Genomic DNA, 19,772 nt, shown 5'->3' on the forward strand with positions numbered 1-19,772 from the left:
AGCTCTCCACTTGTGTATGCTGCTCCCTCAAATTTTATTTTTTGTTTTACTTGACACATGAGGCATAAATGAGTAGATGTTACATTTTCCAAAACATGGACCTCTCCCTTGCTCTGCATTCATTCTCCTCTTACTCTTCATTGATAGAGTCAATTTTTTAAAAATAATACACAGTATGACAATAGTAATCAAGAGTATGAACACACAGACCAAGTGCTGCAGGAAATGCCTGTAGTCCGTTACTTGGGAGGCTGAGGTAGGAAGATTCCTTGAATCCGGGAGTTAACAGGACAGTCTGGGCAATATGGTGAAGCTCCACTAAAAAAAAAAAAATTCTATACACACATACACAGACACACACACACACACACACACATATACATTATACATAATTATAATTTTACAATTACGTTCTTATATAAAATATTTTATATAAAATTATATATTTATACATATGTAAAAACACACACACGGGCAGGGGAAAGGAGTTCATGACTGCTGGCGTTATTGGTGTCTCCTTACAGAGGCACATTCAGAACAGACACGAAGTGTTACTTTCCATTAGCAATAATATATTTCATAACATTTTTTCGTTCTTTCAGTACTCAATGCTTTCTTTCCCTTTCTAAAATTTTCTTAAATTTTTCCTGATTTCTTTCAAATAAAACCTCTTTCCAGAGGCTCTGCCCTGATGCTTTGTAAGGTGTACCTGCAAATCACTTGAGGAGCCCATCTATATTAGCCAAATCTTTGAGGGTAGAGCCATTAGATACACTTTTAATGAAGTTCCTTGCGTGATTTCCTAGTTTACTAGAACCTTTTGAATCTGATACTGCTTACTTTTTGCCTTATAATGTCAATTGACATTTATTCCCTGTAAGATCCACGTAATCTTTCTTTTTAAGAATATCTCCAATAAAACCTTGCATATAGTAGCTGCTCAACAAAAAAGTGAAAGTGAAATTTTCACTCATCTCTCAAAATGACTAGATCCCCTTCCATGTTTTATACTAAACTATCTAGAGGAATACAAACTTGAAATGATTATAAAGTTCACTGCCATCTTTTACTAAGCATCATTATGTATTGTCTTTACCAACGTAGCCAAATATTGGTGGTCTTTCCAGTCTGCTTAAGTACAATACACTGTAGTGCAAATTTCTAAGTACTATTTTGCTATGCAATAGAAAATAAATTTAGTGTTTCCTAGGCATTCCCTACTGTACTTTCAAATGCAGGAAGAAATCAGCAGAGAATGAAGGTTCCCTAAAACCTTAACACAAGTTTAGACTGTATTTCCTATCATTTAAAAACATACAATGCTTTACAACTATTCTTGTACAATCTTTTTGCTTATAATGATATAGTCAAACTTTTCTTATTTTGTTGCAATGACAAGGCATAGAAACAGTTGTATTTTCTCTCAGCTTACTATACCAACAGGGTTACATGGTGACCATGCTCTCATGATGTACCTCCCACAGGATCTAGAAAGCTTAATTCTTACTGTGACCCTGTGGGGTTTCCATAATCACTTAAAAGATTTTACATTAATAAGCTATGTGTTTCCACTTAAGGGATTATTAATAAATATCAAACTCAATTCTTAAGCCAAACTGCTTTACTGAGCCTACCTTGTTATGATGGCAATAGGTTATTTGAGCACCCACGTATCCTATTCTCGGGTGTCTGGAAAATAAATTCTCCTATAGCATACAGTAATTTAAAACAAATAAAGAAAATTTAAAAACATTAAACATTCCCAAGGAGTCTCTGCCTTCCTCCTCATCAAAATGAATTTAAAAGCTATATTCGGTAGGTGATTACTAAATTGAAACATGTACTTGTACCTGAAATGCTTCATTGAAAGCTGATGCCCTTATTTTTAAAACATTTTATTTCACACAAATTTCATATGATACAAAAGCAGTACACGCTTGAGCATGTTTCGCAAATAAAAGGTTCTTTCAGTTCTTCAGGTCATCCTTCCTCCAGAGGAAAAAAAATAAAATCACAAAATCTATAGCATATATAGAAAATTTTCTTTTATAAGAACAAAAATATTTCCAGAATTTAGTAGATATTTAACCTTTAATCATTTTTCCTTAAGGAAAAATTATCTGCTTTAACTTTTTTCTTGTATTTTTTGAAGAAGATACTCCATTTGCAAATTCAAGTTTGGCTGGCCCTTTCTAGTCTTTTTGCTCAATATTTTGAACACTTCCATTTTCTTCTTTTTGTAGAGTCTTTGAGCTTCTTCTCTCTCTTTTTTTCTCCTCTCGAACTCCTGAAATTATTAACGTATGTGACATTCACTAATCACAAGCAGTAGAAATAATTTAGAAATGGTCCTAAAATAGCTATCACCATGCAGACACTCTTCAGGTTTGTCTCTTACATTCTGCAAGATGTAAACATGTTCCCAAAATTGAAGCAGTATATAACACTTCGCCTTCACAGCATAAAAATGCATGGTATGACATGGAATAATGTAAAGCCATTTTACATATTTATATGCAAATAAAATTATGTCAAAGAAGAGAGAAGATAGATATACCAATGTACTGATTTACTCAATTAAATCCACTGAAGAGTTAGAGGAGACTTTAAAGGTTATCTAGTGTAATTTTTCACATAACACTAAAAACTTCATTTCCAAAAACTTGCATCTAGTATTCCTCTTGTCATCTAATTTGCAATTTAATTTCAAAAAATTTGTTGACTACTTTCTATATATGTGTTAGACATTATGATTTTGACCACTTAAGAACTAGAGTTCTTTTGTATGCTAAAATAAATATTCAAGTTTGAGTATAAAGAAAAAAAAAATCAAAGTTTTAAATGGTCCTGAAAAGCCACTACTCAAAATGTACTATAATACTCTTGCTACATTAAATATAAAAGTTGAAAACAAGTTCTTAAATAATGTAATATGTGCACCGATTTCCAATTTCTCCTGTGATGCACATAGCCAAAAAATGACACATTACACAAATACAGTATTTACATTTACTCATAATTAACAAAGTACTCGCTCATAATTATGTGAAACCACAGTACATGCCATTCTTTTAAAGCTTTTAAATAGCTGGGTACAGTGGCACACACCTGTAATCCTAGTGACTCAGGAGGCTAAAGCAGGAGGATTCCAAGTTTAAGAACAGCCTCAACAATTTAGGAAGACCATAGCAACTTAGTGAAACTTGTCTGAAAATAACAAGTAAAAAAAAAAAGGCCTGAGAAGGTAGCATGGTGGTAATGTACTTCTGGGTTCAATATCCAGAAGACCGCTCCCACAAAATTAAAAATAAAACTTTTGATGCTAGTTTATTATGTTTATATTACAGATGAGGAGCTGAGCTAGGGATTTCTGACAGGGCAAGCTCTCTGACAAAGGGTAGAGATGACTCTCATATCCAGATACGGTAAGTTTCCAACATACTACATTATATCACTTAAAATTAATTTTTATATGGCATTTCATTTACTTCTATAAGCACTTAAAGATTTGAAACATATTTGTAAATTTAGGTATATGGAGTCTAGTTTACCCCCATGAAGTTTCTCTAAGCAAAATATATGTATTTTAATATCCTTACCATCAATTATGGGTCTGTATTTAACATTCTTAATTTCTCATGTGTAACAGTATTGGCTTTAAAATTTGAAATCTACACAAGTTCTAAGAAATGGCTAATTTCATGATACAAAGCCCTTGTTCTACATAAAGGAAAAATTTTAAGTATACTAAATGTTTTACAACATAATGGTGCTTACTATGCTTTATCTGATACACTGTTTCTAAGTAGATGCTTAGAAAAAAGCACAAGGGTCCAGTATTTCCAGAGATATTTCTGCTTCATCCTGGTCTGCCATTGTTAAACTCTGTTTTCTTAGCTACACGTATTTATTCTAAATCAAAAACAAAAAGGCAATTGATCTAACCACAGCCTCTATACTATGAAAATTTTGTTGAAGTTATAGATCACTGTTTTACTCTTTGGAAAAGGTTATTAAAATTCTGATTTTCTGAATGATAATTGAGTAGCAACTTTCTGCTAAGATAAAGTAGGTAACAAAAAAAAAATAAAGATTATACAAAATAGTGGGTTTTTTGGTTGGCAAAATCAACTCTCAATATTTTATTCTAACACCTCCCCTCTGGTTTTTACTTGCTTTAATGCAAGATTATGAAAATCATTCATATTATGTAGGTCAGTGGTTCTAAATTTTATTACGCTTAAGAATCTCTTGAGGTATTTGTTAAATGGGCCAGCTCCTGGATCATTATCCCAAGTGTTCACATTATTAACCCATAAACCGTATCTTTAAAATCCTATTCTTGACCTAGCAGTATTTCTTGAGATAATATAAAATAACCAATGTATGAGAACATGATGCAATTCTATCATTCAAGAAATATTTACAGTTGGGAGGCAGAGGCAAGAGGATCACAAGTTTAAGACTAGCCACTAGGCAACTTAGTGAGACCTTGTCTTAAAATAAAAAAGGGCTGGGATGTCACTCAGTGGCAGAGAACCCCTGGTTTCAACCCCAGTACCAAAAAAAGAAAAAGAAAGAAAAGAAAAGAAAGAGAGAGAGAGAAAGGAAAATATACATAAATTTATAGAGAGAATGCTATGTGTCCAACCCCAAGAATCACAGTTTACATATACATTCCAGGTAAATAAGGGAAAATGTACACAAGTATTTTAAAACTATAACTTACTTGTTTCTTGGCAGCACGTTTGGCTTGTATCTGTTCATATTCTTCTAGTGCTTTTTGATTTGATGTTTTCTTTTTATTCTTTTTTGGAACAGTCACAGAACTTTGCAAGATAAATTAAGACATAAATCCCAAGTTTTAAAAATGACTTAACCAAAATTATGACGCAATTGTATCAAATATACATTTATATAAATCTTTCCCCCTAACTTTTCATAGTCAAGTTTCTAGAAAGAATAGAAAATAGACTGTCATTCCCATTCACTCCTTAACTCTGATATCTTAATCTCACTAATGCATATTGAGACAATATTATTACATATTAATAATTAATAAGATACTAAAAACATACTGGCAGCTTTTAAGACTATGGATCAATTACAGGGGGGTAAATGGAAAATTTGGGGAATATTTCACCATGGAAAATACAGAAAGCTTTGAAAGATCCTAAAATGTTAACAAAATTTTAAAGACAGACTGAAAATATACATTACTTTGAAAGACATTATAGAAGTTGCTGGTATGAAGAAACTTAAATATCAAAGTTCTTTGACCTTGTCTCTCTTCTATTTCATTCACTACCATGCCTTAGACTTAGTTTCCATTTAGAAGTATTCTACCTTAAAGCAGTATCACTTCTTCGAATGTGTTCCTCCTGCCAAGGCTAATCCAACTACCTAGGACACCAATTATTTCTTAGGATACCTTACTAAGTAGTAATCTTTCTTTCCTTTGTCTCTCAACTTACTACTATCTTCACACCACCACTACAATAAAACATTTTTCTGTTGCTCCCTTGTTAATGTAAATAATAAATACATTCATTATCCATTATCAGAGTATATGTCCTTTTTTAGCTCCTTATCTTTTCCCCTAAATTTTCAAAGACAATTTCTTAGAAAGAATAAAGCATAGACTATGATTGTCACTTCCCATTTGTTACCTTTCTGATATCTCACTTCTTATCCACCACTCCAATTAAACTACCCAGGCCAAGACAGTGATGCCCTCCTACCCAAGGTTCATCAATGGGTCTTTTTGGTCTCTCTTAATCGAAATTCACTACTTTTAAAAATTCTACCTATTAGTTTGGGTGACTTCTTCTGATCCTTTCTAATTACTTCTTCTTTGTCATGTTAGAGCCTTTTCCTTTTCCTTACACCTGATTTTCCCCCAAGGTGGTTCTCTTTTTAGTTTCCATTCTTTGTCTTTGGGCAGTTAGATCCATGATCATGGCTTCAGATGCCACGTGTATGTGTCGCTGAATGCTTAATCCAGGTTATCTATTGAATATCTCACCAAGGTCACCAAGAATTGCCTAGGCCACAAACCTAAAAATCTGTTCTCAGTTCTGTTTTCTTAGACCTTATAGGATTTGACAGTTGGCTAATCCCTATTTCTCACAACTTTCCTCTGCTGACTTAGCTGTCCTTCCATTTCCCCAATTCTCCCATTTTGACAAGTTTATTTAGCTTCTTCAATGAGTATTTTCTTTTGTTTTGTTTTCACCTCAAAATAAAAAGCATTTTTTTCTTAACTTGATTCATGATTTAACTCTCCTCACTTCAAACATCACTGGAAATAACTTGAATCTATAGTGCTAGAGCTTACTTTTGTGTAATAATATGACAGACAAGTCTACTGAAAAAACCAGAACTTTCAGTGTCTATGCCTTTATCCCCAACTACACTGTTTTTCTATAGTCCTAGTGTATGTTAGTTTTAGCACAAATAATTCACATTAAAAGAAAAAATGGTCTCAAGTATTATCAGACTTCTTTGCAAGTTTAGATTTTTAGTATGATTTTACCTGAAACATATTGAAGAAACAGTTTTATAAGTTAGCTCTTACAATACCAAATTTTTTGTGGAGCCAAGTCATTTGTTTTTTAATTATAACCCATTTCCTATCCTCTGAAGAAAATTCAGATTAGTAACAGCAGTAGTAGTAGTTCACACTTATAAGCACTTACCCTGTGTTATACACCTTTTTAAATGCCTGCTATAAATTAACTCTGTCATCACATGTCACGAAATACTAATACCATTCACCTCAGTGAATGATCCACTCGAGTTGTGCATCATGGTAACTCTCAATTACATACTATTATCCTTCCCATTTCAGAGACACTATGAAACAACATGCTAAGCCTGGCTCCAAAATCTCAGCTGTTATCAACCACACTTAGAATAACTCCCAAATATTACTTAAAAATATTAGAAATAGGAGTTAACTATGGTCCAAGTAAGTTACATGTACATAAGGCAGAAAGCCAAAACTCAGATATCCTAATTTTAATTTCATCACTCTTTCATTTATGCTAACCTTGTCTAATTCAGTCATTTAAAGTTAAAAAGAATTGTCCCCTGAAAATATGCTTACCTACTTACACCTTGACTTCTAAAATATGTTAAAAACTATCCCAATTCCTATATAAATTATCCTATAATACCTGTCATAAAATACTACTTACATTTAAAATAAAAGATTTCAGAAGAACATACATACTTTTCTGTTTTGCTGCACTGTTCTGGTTGAGGCTGATGAACACTATATTGGTCTTCAGACAAAGTCTGGTCTATGCTATACTCTTTTTCAGGCAAAGGTTGATCAACTTGTTCTTCTGACAAAGGCTGTTTAACTTTTCTCAGTTCCTTTTTGAGTCTTTCTTCCTCAGCTAAATAAAGATGTTTTAGGTGATCTGGGTAGTGATCTGTGAATTGGGATTCCTGTGATGTTTGAGCCTTCTTTTTCTTCCATAGCAATTTCTTGTAATGTTTCTGAATCTTCAGTTTTCTCCGAAATGCAAAGCCTTGTCCTACATTGAAGGATATCAGCAATGATTACTTTCACAAAACATAAATTGAATGAAAAGATAAAGCTGTTAATTAAAAATGAAAACCTTTATACATTACATTCAAATGTTACAATTATTTGTTTCTTTAAAAATTCTTTTAAATTTGGCAACAAATTTAAGCAGAGGGGCTGAACAGCAAGTTGACCCTCTGCAAAAAGATTAGGCAGACATTTGTCATACAACCACCTAAAAATCTCAAAAACTGACCAGTTCAGACTTGAAAATTTGAATTTATAACTACTCACAAATCAAAACCAAATTTCTTTAGTTCATCTAACATAATCAGGACCTTCAACGAATACTTAGAAATAAACACATCTTTTTACCTTAGAGAAACTTACTACACAACGTATTGTAGAAAATAATGCAACTCAAAGAAAAAAGGACAGTGTATGCCTTTCTGAACAACTAGCAATTATCAGAAGGCTGAACTTATTTTATAGATATGCATTCAGAATGGACTCTGAGGGACCTAACACCAAGGAAAAAAAAAAAAAAAAAAAAAAAAAAACGAAGGAAAAGAAGACCGTGAGATGCGAATGGCTACTGGTAATTTGTAATCAGTAAAGTTTAGAGACTATTTCTAGCCCTATCCTCCTCTCCATCCTCTACCATAATACAAGTACAAAAGTATATACCTAACATACACCCAAGTGGACCTCTAGACACTCTCTGCTTAGGGCCATAGAGGAAGAGTTCTCATGATGAACGGTGTTACTTCGAAGGAGGTATTTTAACCAGATTTAAGATGATCAACACTTCCTTCATCTTCCCATCCAGAGCTCTGGGAAGCTCAGGGTTTTGGCGGTTTTAGGAATGGCTCCCTCTGCCCCCAGCAGGACCCGGTCTGGTTCCTAAAACCTCCTTTCAAGCTTAGGCGGGTCGCGCATCCCGCGACTTGGTAGGCCTGAGGACTTCTAAATGGCTGTCTTCTTACGTACCCTCGCGAACGCTTCCCGAGAAAGCCTGAGGAAAGTTAGGCCGCCAGGTCCTCCGTTTCACATTCTTATTCCTGCATCCGGCAGGTGAAACCCCCTCCACACGGGGCCCCAAACCACCAGTTCTCAACCTCGCTGCCGGCCTTACGGGCGCCATAGTGAACCAATTCTGTCGACCGATAACCACAACGGACGCTCCCAAAAGACGTCACCAAGCCGAAGCAATCAATCGCCAAACTAAAGGCCGGCTCGTAGCTCAACTGATCAGGCCTGCACTACTTTTGTCAGAGTCGAAGCCGCGCGGCCATGTTTGCGCCACCTACAGCCCCGGAGGATGCGCGTCATGGCCGCTGCTTGCCCTCTCCCGGCGACCCAGGACTTATCCATGCTGCATGCCAAGTTACAGGGACTGCTGCGGTTCCTGAGGGATGCACTGCCCATTTCCAATGCGCACACGGTGGACTTTTACACACAGTCCGTGTGGGAAGAGCTGATTGACTTGTCCCCCGAAACTGTGCTAGCGGCATTGAAGAGGTCCACTGGGGAGGCCGGGCTTTCGGAGGCGCGCCCCCTGGTGGAAGCAGAGACGCGAGCAGGTGAATGACGGCGTAGGCGGGGTGGGAAGGGAGGAGCGAAGGGGCCCGTTTGCGCCGCTCGCCTCCTGATGGAAGCACACTTGCCTGGTGCAGCGGCGGCGAATCCGGGGAAAACCGGGATCAGGATACTGAGGACTGGACTATGACCGCCCTTCTGCGATCCCTTTTTGTAGTAGGGTGTATTGCGGAGTACCATAATTTAAGGAAAACAAGCGACGTTCGTTTAGTAATAAACAACTTTTTGACTTGAGGGAAACCAGGGAACAGTGCTCTCACCGGGTTTATAGATTATAGATGGAAACATGGCAGGGAATAAAGTTAACAGAAAAAAGGTAATTTCAGATGTTGATGGTGGCCAAGAAGAAGAGAAAAACAGTATGAGGCAATAGCGATTGTGTGCAGAACCTGCCTCATGGGAAGATGAGAAGGTACTGGTGGTTGAGAGCCCCAGGAAGGGGATTCCAGACCGTGGGAAGCTCAGCCTAGATTATCCCGGACCCTGGCGAGGGCAGCAGCAGGTGCCCTCATGGAAGTACGCAGAGGACAGATCCCACAGACCTTTCTGGGCCTTACAGAGACTTGGTATTTTATGTGTGGTGGGAAACCTTTGGAGTCATTTAGGCAGCATGGTGACCTAGTCTAATATATATATTTGAAAAGCTGACTCTGAGGGTTTTTTGAAGAATAAACTACACAGTGGTGCAAAAACTAGTTAAGAAACTGTCATGCCACGCCTCTATGCCCGCGGCTCAGGAGGCTGAGGCAGGAGGAGTTCAAGTTCAGAGCGAGCCTCAACAGCTGAACCAGGCCTTAAGCAACTTAGGGAGACCCTGTCTCAAAATAAAAAAAATAAAAAGGACTGGGGATGTGCTTCAGTGGGTAAGCACCCCCTAGGTTCAATCCCTGGTACTAAAAAAGAGAGAGAGAGGAGAGACTAGTGTAGGAAAGTAATGACTTGATTTGAATTAGGATGGTAGCAGTAAAGATTTTGCATATTCATTAATGCAGCCATGAATTTTTGTGGGCTCTGGAATTTCCTGCCCTGGAGTATTGTAAATTCTACCAGAATCTATATTTCAGAAACAGAATGACAAAAGAATACCGCAAGCCTGGGATTTCTTCTACTTTGTTTCCAGACTTTCTAAGCCCTGCCTTGCTAGTGAACTTCATTCATCAAGCATTTTCTAAATGCAAAGAACCCCTGAAGTGGCCCCTTATAATGGCACTTGGTAAATATTGGTTCTTTGAAATCACTTTTTATTGTTGGAAAGTTAGGCATCTCTTCAGCTTGCTCTGATAATATCCTGCATTTAATGATAACATGACAACTTAAAGTCATAAATAGCAGGAACCATGTTTGTCTTGCCAGTTGATATATTCCCAGCACCAAGGAAATTACTAGGCATGCGTTAAGTACTCAGTGAATATTTATTGAATTGATTGATGACTCATGTTAGCTTTCCAAAGAAAAACTACCTTTAGATATGAAGTCCAAGAATTTCATATAGGTTTAACCTGGTCTCCCTATAATTGGAAGGATTGTCTTCCACACCTTAATAATAATTGGATTAATTGATAATTACTATGTACCCGGCAGTTGGCTAAGTACTTTCACGTGTATTTTCTCTCTTAATCTTTACATCAGCTTTGCAAGATGGGTTCTTTTATCCTCCATTTGTGGGATAGCAACTTGAGATAATTTGCCAAGGACACAATTTTTAATGGAAAATTCAGACTTAAACCTGTGTCCTCTGACTCTAGAGTTTGAGCTCTTCATATCCATTTAAAAGTTTACTCTGAATTACTTAGCAATTAATTACCAAGTGCATTTATTATCAAACTCATTATTTAATGGTACTAATACTTTATTTAATTATTGTGTGTTTCCCCTTCATGAATATGAGAATTGCTTTGTTCACTACTTTAACTCTAGGGCCTAGAATAATCCTGGTGAGAGTAGGTGATTAATAGGTATTTGGAGAGACTTAATTGAATGAGTGAAGAACACCACATATTTGTTTTTTGAAAGTCAGAATAAATGCTGACATCTTTTGGGAAAACTTTAGAAACATTTTTTTTTTTTTAATCTATCCAACAGCAATGGAATCTAAAGAAGAGTGTTAACTTTTGAAATATCTATAGATCTAATACTTTATACAAAATATTCAATTATACAACTGCTCAGCCACTTGTATTTAAAAAGTGAGTTTTAATAATCTGCATTGTAAGGAATCTTAATTTTTGGTGATGGAAAGATGGGTATTTCCCTGTTATACGAGGCCAATTATTTGTGTCAGAGAGGAGAATTAGAATCATTTGACTAGATTTTTTTTTTATTAAATAATTGTCAGTTATTATGGACATTATAAAGTAGCTGTGAAATTTGTAAACTTTGGAGTCAGAGTTGAAATTCCGTTTCTATCATTTACCAGTTCTGTGATTTTGGGGAAGTTCATTTATTACTTCAGTTAGTAAACATTTACCAAATGTCATCTGTGTGCCAAGTACTTTTCTAGAAATTAGGGGATTGTAAAAGGATGAAATAGACACCCCTCCCTCCAAAAAAAAATTTTTAAGTGCTAGAGAGACAAAGTAAATAAGGGGAGACAGAAGAGGAAGATATGTTTGCATTTTAAGTAGATTGTCCTGGCAAGACCTCATTGAAGTTAACTCAGGAGTAAAAGATGTAACTAAGGAGAAAAAAGAACCATCATAATAGTGGAGGGTGAGAAATCCAGATTGTGAGATAGAGTGTTCAAATGGGAACAGGTACAGTGTGTTTAAGGAGAAGCAGAAACAAATATGTCCAAGTCCAAGTAGAGATATTTGAGTCATATTTTATGCCTCCCCAGCCTCATCATCCACCTACCAACTTGATTTTTTAAAATTAGTTCACATTTTTTTTTTAGCGTAGTATAAATTATCACAGCTCTGGGCAATAAGCTAAGTCAATAAGAACTAGAAATGGCTGAATTTAAGCTTATTGCTATTTGAGAGGAATCGGTAGGCAATCCTTGAGCCTCTCTTCTGCGACTTCAGTAGGGTCATTATTCTTCAAAACTTATGTTGTCATTCATAGAGCTAAGAATACGTCAGTAGTCTCTAAGCCTTCCAACCCAAGTGTGCCTGATTATTTTTATTTTTGCAAAAATTACTTAGTATTTTCTGAGTAGAATGGTGAGCTAGGTGTTGTGAATACAATAGTGAACAAGGTATAATCTCTTTCTTCAAAAACTTACATCCCTGTAGGCGAGAAAAAGACTGTCAGCAATTGCTTAAAACAAAATGAAAAGATAAAATATTTCTTTTTAGGAGACTTTTATTCTGGTTTCTTCTTCTTTCATGTGATCTGGTAATTAAATTACTATACTTTTTCTAGCTCAAGTAATATGTTAAAATTCTGTGCTCTTGAGTATTGCTCTTGAAGTGCTTTTTGATTTATATATATGTATATATATATATAATTATGATTTAATTTCAACTGTGTGACAGTGCTCTTATCTAACATTAGTTGGTTTCATTTTCCAAATAAATGCTCAACCATTTTTTAATCTTTAAGATCGAAAATGTGTGTGTCAATTGTTGTATTGCTTTCTGAGTTAATTTTTAAAAATTTCCCTGCACAAAATTCTGGTCCCATATCCCACAAGTCAAGCTGTTCGTCCTTTATTATTCTACTCTTCATGTCCTTAAGAATTTTAGTGTCATTTTATTGGGAACCGAAATAATCTTCCATGACAACTTTTTACATAGTAGGTACCCCTGATTTAACTAACTTTTTAACTTGTTTATCTTTTTATTTATCAAATAAAAGTCTGAATTTGTTTCTTTGAATATTTCATTCCCCTCAAGAGAAAAGAATCTGATGGAGTTAAAATACTATGGTATATATTTAATGTCATTTTTATAAATATAATTAAATGCTTTTGGCATGATTAAATGAACTTATCCATTCAATGTGATGTTGATATTGGTGCAGTACAGCCATGACTGTGATTTCCTATTATTTCTTATTCCTTCCAAAAGCATGGTTTAAATATTTGTTACCTTCTTTTTAAAATTTCATATGCAACAGTAAATTAAGCTATAATAACTTAATCACAAAGTTTCCTAGCACATAATTGGGTGATATTAATTTCTTTTAAAAGTAACAGGGTATATTCTGTTTTTTTTCCCTTGGTAGATTATAGGAAGATAGATAAACTCAAACATTTATAAAATGTAGCTAAGCCTATCTTTAATTTTCAAAAATTGATGACAGATTTTAGCTTTTATTAAATTAAACTTTATTAAAGTTATTAAAGATTGAAGTCACAAGTTAAGCCAAAACCTTAAAATGCTTAACCTGTATTCATAGAGGCTCAGGAGGCTGAGGCAGGAGAATCTTGAGTTCAAAGCCAGTCTCAGCAAATTAGCAAGGCCCTAAGCAACTCAGTGAGACCCTGTCTCTAAATAAAATACAAAAAAGAGCTGGGGATGAGACTCTGCTTAAGTGCCCCTGGATTCAATCGCCAGTCCTAAAAGAAAAAGAAAAGAAAAGCTTAAATTTGAATAAAAGTAAGTGTTTATTTTAGAAAACATTGTGCTGTGGAACTTTAATCAATAAGGAAAATAAAAACTGTGAAGCCATTGCAGTAGCACTGATGAGAGTTAGTAGGCTTTGAACCACAGCAGTGATAGAGGAGGAGGTTTCCAAACGAAAGGCATTTTTACATCCAGATGAGGGGTGGCTGGATGTGTGCATTAAGGGCACAAGAAATATTTAAGATAATGTAAAGAGTTTTAATTTTGGCACTGAATGGAAATGCTCTTAAAACAGGAAATAGGAGAAGAGAAAGATGGGAATCTGAGAACATTCAGTTTGGTCTGACCCTTTGAACTGAAGAAATCCTTAGGACATTTGTGTAGAAATTAATACAAAGTATTTGTGTCCTTTTGAAGATGTTATGAAGAAGGCACTGTTGGTTTCTTGAAATTCTGATCCACAGGCTATGTGATTATTGGGTTTCCCCTCCTGTAACACAAATTTTAATACATAATTGCATTTTATCTTATATCACATTCTAAGTGTTCTAAATCTCTCTCACCTTACCCTACGGTTATAAATATTTGGGCTGAAATGAGATTTTATGCTTCTCTAACAGGCTCAGTGGTGCTATTGAAGTCCTCGTAGTGACCTCAGTGATTACATCCACAGAGTTTTAGGAGAATTCGTTTCTCTTTCTGTAGCTGATGATGCTACAATAGTAAGTGTATTGAAATATTGCTGTCATTCATGCATGCAGGCATTCATTGTTCATTCATTCATGCTGTGTGCAAAGTACTTGCTTTATAGTTGGCTTGTAGCAGTAGTATTTTGTCTCTAGAAACAGATACCACAGTAAAATCTTATGAAAAGATTTTTATTCCCCTTTCAGAGACTTATCAATTATTTTACATGTAAAAATTACTTCTCAATTTCTGGAAACTTTTAGAGCACTCTTGTGAAGAGGAAAATGTTAAAGGGGAATGAAGAAAGTGTTTATGAAGATAGAGTACAAATTACTTTTAAGATATTATCATATTATAAACTCTACAGGAGGAAATTATTGCCAAACCTAATTCTGACAGGTTTGCCTAATGCTTTTTTTTGTTTAAATGCTATTTTGCCTGATTTCCTTTGTTGTCCACTATACTTATTACTGTGACATGATAATAGAATGTGGAAATTAAGAGGAAGGTCTTTACTCAAGACTGCCTCAGTTTACATGCCCTGCCACTTAGTATCTGCAAATTTGAATCAATTACAGCTTCCCTATGTCTGTGTTTTTCTCTGTAAATGGAGATAAAAGCATTATCTAACTGGCTTAGAAAACTGTCTTATGAAAGGTAAAGTGTTTGGCATAGTACTTGGCACATAGCATATATGCAGTAAATGCTAGCAGTAATAGTGAAGAATTACTGTGAACCCTGATGGGTGTCATCTTCCTTAGTATTTCATAACATTCAAGTAAGAGACATTTATTTTTGAAACTTTGTTTTTACTATTAATTGTAAATGTACATTCATTGTATTTTTAGTTTTGAAATTTTATTATGAAATTGCCTGAAGACTTTCATAATATAATATGTATGAATGACTTTTCTATCTTCCCTTATAAATTGATCTCTGATATAAAAAAAGATAGTCTGGTTTCATATTTATAGAAAATACCTCCCTCCCCACGCTTCTCACTCAACTAACCTATCTTATAACAACTATCATACAACTTATCTTAGAAACTTCTGTGAAATAATAGATTACATGAGAAATGAGAATATGTAAAGACAAGAAAAGCATATAATGAAGCAGAACAGGAACTTCCAGTAGAGGGTGTTATGGACAAAATAATCAAGCCACATAATATACAGGTACATTGGGCAACAAATTTAACAACAGAGTTTTCCCTGTACAAAAAGAAAAAAAAAATCTAAGAATTAGCTGAATATAAGTAATACTGTTTCTGTTTTACTAGTTGCCAATCCCAAACTGATTATACAGGTACCCAAAGAAGTACTGTGCGGACTCTTGACACCATTATCATTGCCTTATAACTAACTTTTCACATACTGTTTCAGAGACAGAAGTAAAGACAAGATCATTGACATCTCTTTCTTTGAATCTCTAAAACCAGCAAGTCATAGAAGTTATAGGTGGGCTGAATCACTTGAAAACAAAATTTGTATAGCAAATACAGTTCCATAATTCAAAAATATTTTATTCATGGAATTCTGACCTGAGTAAAATGGTGTTAAGCCTAATGAGATAAACTTTTGGGCTGTATCAGAACACTGGTCTTTTGAAAGTTAATCATTGTTGAAAAATTATTATCATTGTAATTCAGACCTCCAAAACTTCTGAAGTAATGGTTTGTGTGGTGGGCTATTATTAAAAGTAAATTAACAACATTTAATTCAGGTTTGATTGGAATTTTTTCAAATATTTTCAGTAGGATAGTTAAGTTGATTTGAATCTTTACTTTTCCAACAGAAACATCACATTTCTTTCTGTTGGCAACATTGTCCAATAACTGACTTTTATAATAGTCCCTTTGCACATTGAGATTTAATACTCTTATTCTGTCACACTCTAAGAAATTGCTGCCCTGGAACCTGGGGATGTTGAGACTGCTCTTAAACCTGAGAGTTTCACTTAATAGTTGACTGAGTTTTCCCCTCTGTATCATGCCTAAATATTTTGATGTGGATTTTATTACTTTTGGCTTCATCAGTAAGTTCAGTATGTAAAATGTCCAAAGAACTTCATATAATACATAAAATATTTCTTAAATAAATTCACTATAGTAATTTTGAAGTCTTGTTTTTTTTTTTATTGATTCAAAAATAGAAGTTACATTTCCCTGCCAGTTTTCTATTAATTTGGTAAACATTGCCACCATCTACTTAAAAGATATTAGCTTTAAAAAGATAATAGCTTAAATATGTTGTTTTTATTTAGAATTCTATAAACCTACATCAGTTATCTTGCTTTCAGGTCTTGTCAAATAGCATCGTTATTCTTTGTGTTTAGGTGGATTTTTATAATTTTATAAGTAACTGTGAGGATCAGCTATGCTAGAGAAGACTTCAGTGGTATATAGATTGTACCATGCTTTCATAAGGTGAGCATTTTACATATTTTATTTTACCGCTGGATGGGGTTTTTGTTTTGTTATGTCAGTTTTTAAAAAAATAATTGTCAGCAAATTACTTTGACTCCTCTATCTAGAGTTATTTTGAACTACTACAATTAAATTGGAATGCCTTTTTTTTTTTAATCCTCTTAAATAAATTGACTTGACTTTAAAATGACCATAGAAAAGTAAGATTAAGCAAATCTATCAGTGTGCCTTTATATATCCATCAGGATAGGCAGGGTTATGCAATAGTAGTAAACCTAAAACCTCAGTGACGGAAAGCAATGCAATTTACTATTCATACATGTCCATAATAGTTTGACAGTACCGCTGACTTTGTCATAGTCACTCAGGGACTCAGGTTGAGATAAGTTCCATCTTCACAAATCACAGAGCTAGGGAAAGTTCTTCTGATTTTCTTAAATCTTCTGCCTAAAATGATATATTTCACTTACGCAAAATGTTGCTATACCTGAGTTTAATAGGGTATTTATACACACTCCTTCTACACAGAGGGACACTGATGTTTGTAAGTAGGTACCACCTTCCCATATTGTTTTGAATTCGTGAGCCTTTGGAAACTATCAACAGTTACTATACTAAACTTAGAGAATATGTGATTTCAAACTGACCATGAAGGAAAGTGAACTGTTTCACCAGATCATAACCTGATTAGTTTTAGAATTATCCGACTGACAACACCTTAAGCACAAACCTATACTCCCCCCACACACACATACATAAACAAGTGAGTCTATTTTACTGTAACATTCATACCACGGGGGTTATTACCATTGTTCTATAGGCAATGTGGATGGGAAGTTAATAGTGTTATAAGGATTGAATTCCTGAAAATGCATAGTCATAGGTCAGAAAGGACAATTCATAAGTTGAGTAACTATCTTACTGTTAAGATTTAGTCTTTTTTTTTTTTAGCTCTTGAAACAAGCAAAAATTTAATTTGACATTTAAATACGTAATTGAGTAAAATGTTAAAACTGGATGCTACAAATAGTTTAAATAACAAATATAAACGGAACTTTTAGAGATATTGCCAAAATTCATACTAAAACAAAAATATTGTAATTTGCTATAAAAATCTGACATTTATCATTTTAAAATCTCATACTGATTAGTTATGAATTATTTAGTTATTGCTAATGTTTCTTTTTTTATCCTGATTTTTTTTAGGTGTTAGTGATTTTCCAAAAACATTTTGTGAAACTTCTCGGAAGTTAGTGAGTGTGGAAGCCTTTGCTCTGGCTGCAAAATATTATTCTGTACAGAACTTGGGAATATGTACTCCTTTTGAACAGTTGCTTGTAGCTCTTCAAGGAAATAAAAAACAGAGGACTGGTATGTGTGTTTATGTGTGTACATGTGTTTTAGATATTTAGAAGATATTATCTTTCCAGCCTATTCTTCTATTTTTAGACCTTATAAGTCATGATAAATTAACTTACACATAGAAGAATTCGTTTTCTTTTATACCATATTAAACAGAATTTTTTCTTACTTTAGCCCCTATCTCCAGTTAGTGCCTGCCTCTCAAACATTGATTGCAGTGGAATAGTATAAATTGCAAAATTCTTCTATTTATTTTCATTGCAGTGGGCTACTGGTTGCTATGGCTGGTTCTTTAAGAAGAGGGTGGGATAAGTGGGCTGTGGTTGGGGATATGGGGGAGAAATCTGAGTGTGAGAAAGTAGGGATGGCACAAATTAAAAACCAAATGGCAGCATAGTAGATTAAAACTCACTTGATTAAATAATTATATTAAATGTGAATGACTTATATGCTCCTATTCAGATAGAGATCAAATGACTGATTTTTTTAAAACAGTCTGATGTTGAGGTAGGAACCAATTTTAATTATTATTATGGTAATAATAAAATAATGAATTACAACCACACTTATTGTCCACAAAGCTCCAAACTGTTATCTCATTTGATCTTCATTATTTCCCCACCTTTTTATTTTGAAAATTTCCAGACCTCCAAAAGGTTGCAAGAATAGTAGTGAACCCTGTGTAATTTTCACCTAGTTAAAACTTCCTCACGTTTGTTGTAGTTCTTTACACACATGCACGTGCACACACATACTTTTATCTGAATCCTTTGAACATTAACACTTTACTCTCAAGTATTTCAGTATATATCTTGCAAGAACAAGGACATTTCCTAAACATCTCATAACAAATTAACACACTCAGGAATTTAACATTGCTACAGTAATACTGTCTAATAAGCAGTTTATATTCAAGTTTCTCTTAACATTTCTTAAAAATATTTTTATGGCCAATTTTTTTCCTTAATATAGGAATCAGTCCAGGCTTATGTGTGGTATTTAGTTTTAGGTTTAATCTCTTCAGTGTAGAGGTCTCTTCAACCTGCCTTTTGTTTTTCCTGACCCTGCTACTTTTGACTCATATAGACTGGGTCTGTTTGATTATTTCCCTGTGATTAGATTCAGCTTATGCATTTTTTACACGAAGACTACTTACGTAATTCCTTTCTCATTCATGATACAACTAGGCACAAGTAATTTTGTCCCACTATTCGTGAAAATAAGTTTTACTCACTTGTTAAAAATGAGTCCACTGGAGTTCTCCATTATGAAGGGAGCTTTTTCCCTTTAAGTCTAATTCTTTCATTATTTTAGTCTTTTTCATTAATCTCTAATCATTTTAAGCAAAATTATTCCATAATTTTTCTCCTGGAGCAAATCAGAGGGGTTTTTTTTGGATAAATCATCACTCTTGGTAGGCATATTCTGGTTGCAAATAATTCATCAGCAACATTGCTATAGTGCACTGAGCACTTTTTAGCTCAGATGTTGCTGACTTGCAATAACTGAGTGGGCTTCTGCATCAAGGATAGCACCCTTGACCCTTCCCTTGATTATAAAGTTTAAGAACTGCATTTTGAGCTCAAAAGTGAACAAAACTGTCATTCTATAATGATCATCCCAGTACTACTTTTCACTTCCCTACTGCCCAATT

At 34.4% G+C, this 19,772-nt stretch overlaps 2 protein-coding genes across 12 annotated transcripts in view; one reads left to right on the forward strand and one right to left on the reverse strand.

The window, feature by feature from the left end:
- Positions 1 to 1,876: 1,876 nt before the first annotated feature.
- CCDC59 (coiled-coil domain containing 59) lies at positions 1,877 to 8,777 on the reverse strand. The gene is made up of 4 exons (XM_079143070.1): positions 8,525 to 8,777; positions 7,235 to 7,544; positions 4,730 to 4,829; positions 1,877 to 2,287 (listed from the first exon to the last, which is right to left on the reverse strand). The coding sequence occupies exons 1-4, from the start codon at positions 8,676 to 8,678 to the stop codon at positions 2,126 to 2,128; spliced, it is 726 nt and encodes a 241-aa protein (XP_078999196.1). The 5' UTR covers positions 8,679 to 8,777; the 3' UTR covers positions 1,877 to 2,125.
- Positions 8,778 to 8,855: 78 nt separating this feature from the next.
- METTL25 (methyltransferase like 25) overlaps positions 8,856 to 19,772 on the forward strand; it is a gene marked incomplete at its 5' end in the record, with an annotated part of 198,840 nt that continues 187,923 nt past the window's right edge. For 7 of the 11 annotated variants that reach the window (XR_013764290.1, XM_079143063.1, XM_079143065.1 and 4 more), the window contains 2 exons: positions 8,856 to 9,117; positions 17,963 to 18,127. Coding sequence is in view for 6 of the 11 variants with exons in the window: in XM_079143063.1 (XP_078999189.1) it covers positions 8,856 to 9,117; positions 17,963 to 18,127 (427 nt within the window). The other 4 variants (XM_079143067.1, XM_079143060.1, XM_079143061.1 and 1 more) reach the window with 4 other exon arrangements.

Source organism: Sciurus vulgaris (genome assembly GCF_902686455.1).
Source record: "Sciurus vulgaris genome assembly, chromosome: 5".
Taxonomy (NCBI): domain Eukaryota; kingdom Metazoa; phylum Chordata; class Mammalia; order Rodentia; family Sciuridae; genus Sciurus; species Sciurus vulgaris.

Excerpts from the sequence above, each read along its gene's own strand:
- CCDC59 (XM_079143070.1), bottom strand. The coding sequence starts at position 8,678 with ATGGCGCCCGTAAGGCCGGCAGCGAGGTTGAGAACTGGTGGTTTGGGG. Across the intron at positions 7,545-8,524 it reads CTCGGGAAGCGTTCGCGAGG|GACAAGGCTTTGCATTTCGG; the intron begins GTACGTAAGAAG and ends CCTTCAATGTAG. Across the intron at positions 2,288-4,729 it reads AACGTGCTGCCAAGAAACAA|GAGTTCGAGAGGAGAAAAAA; the intron begins GTAAGTTATAGT and ends TAATAATTTCAG.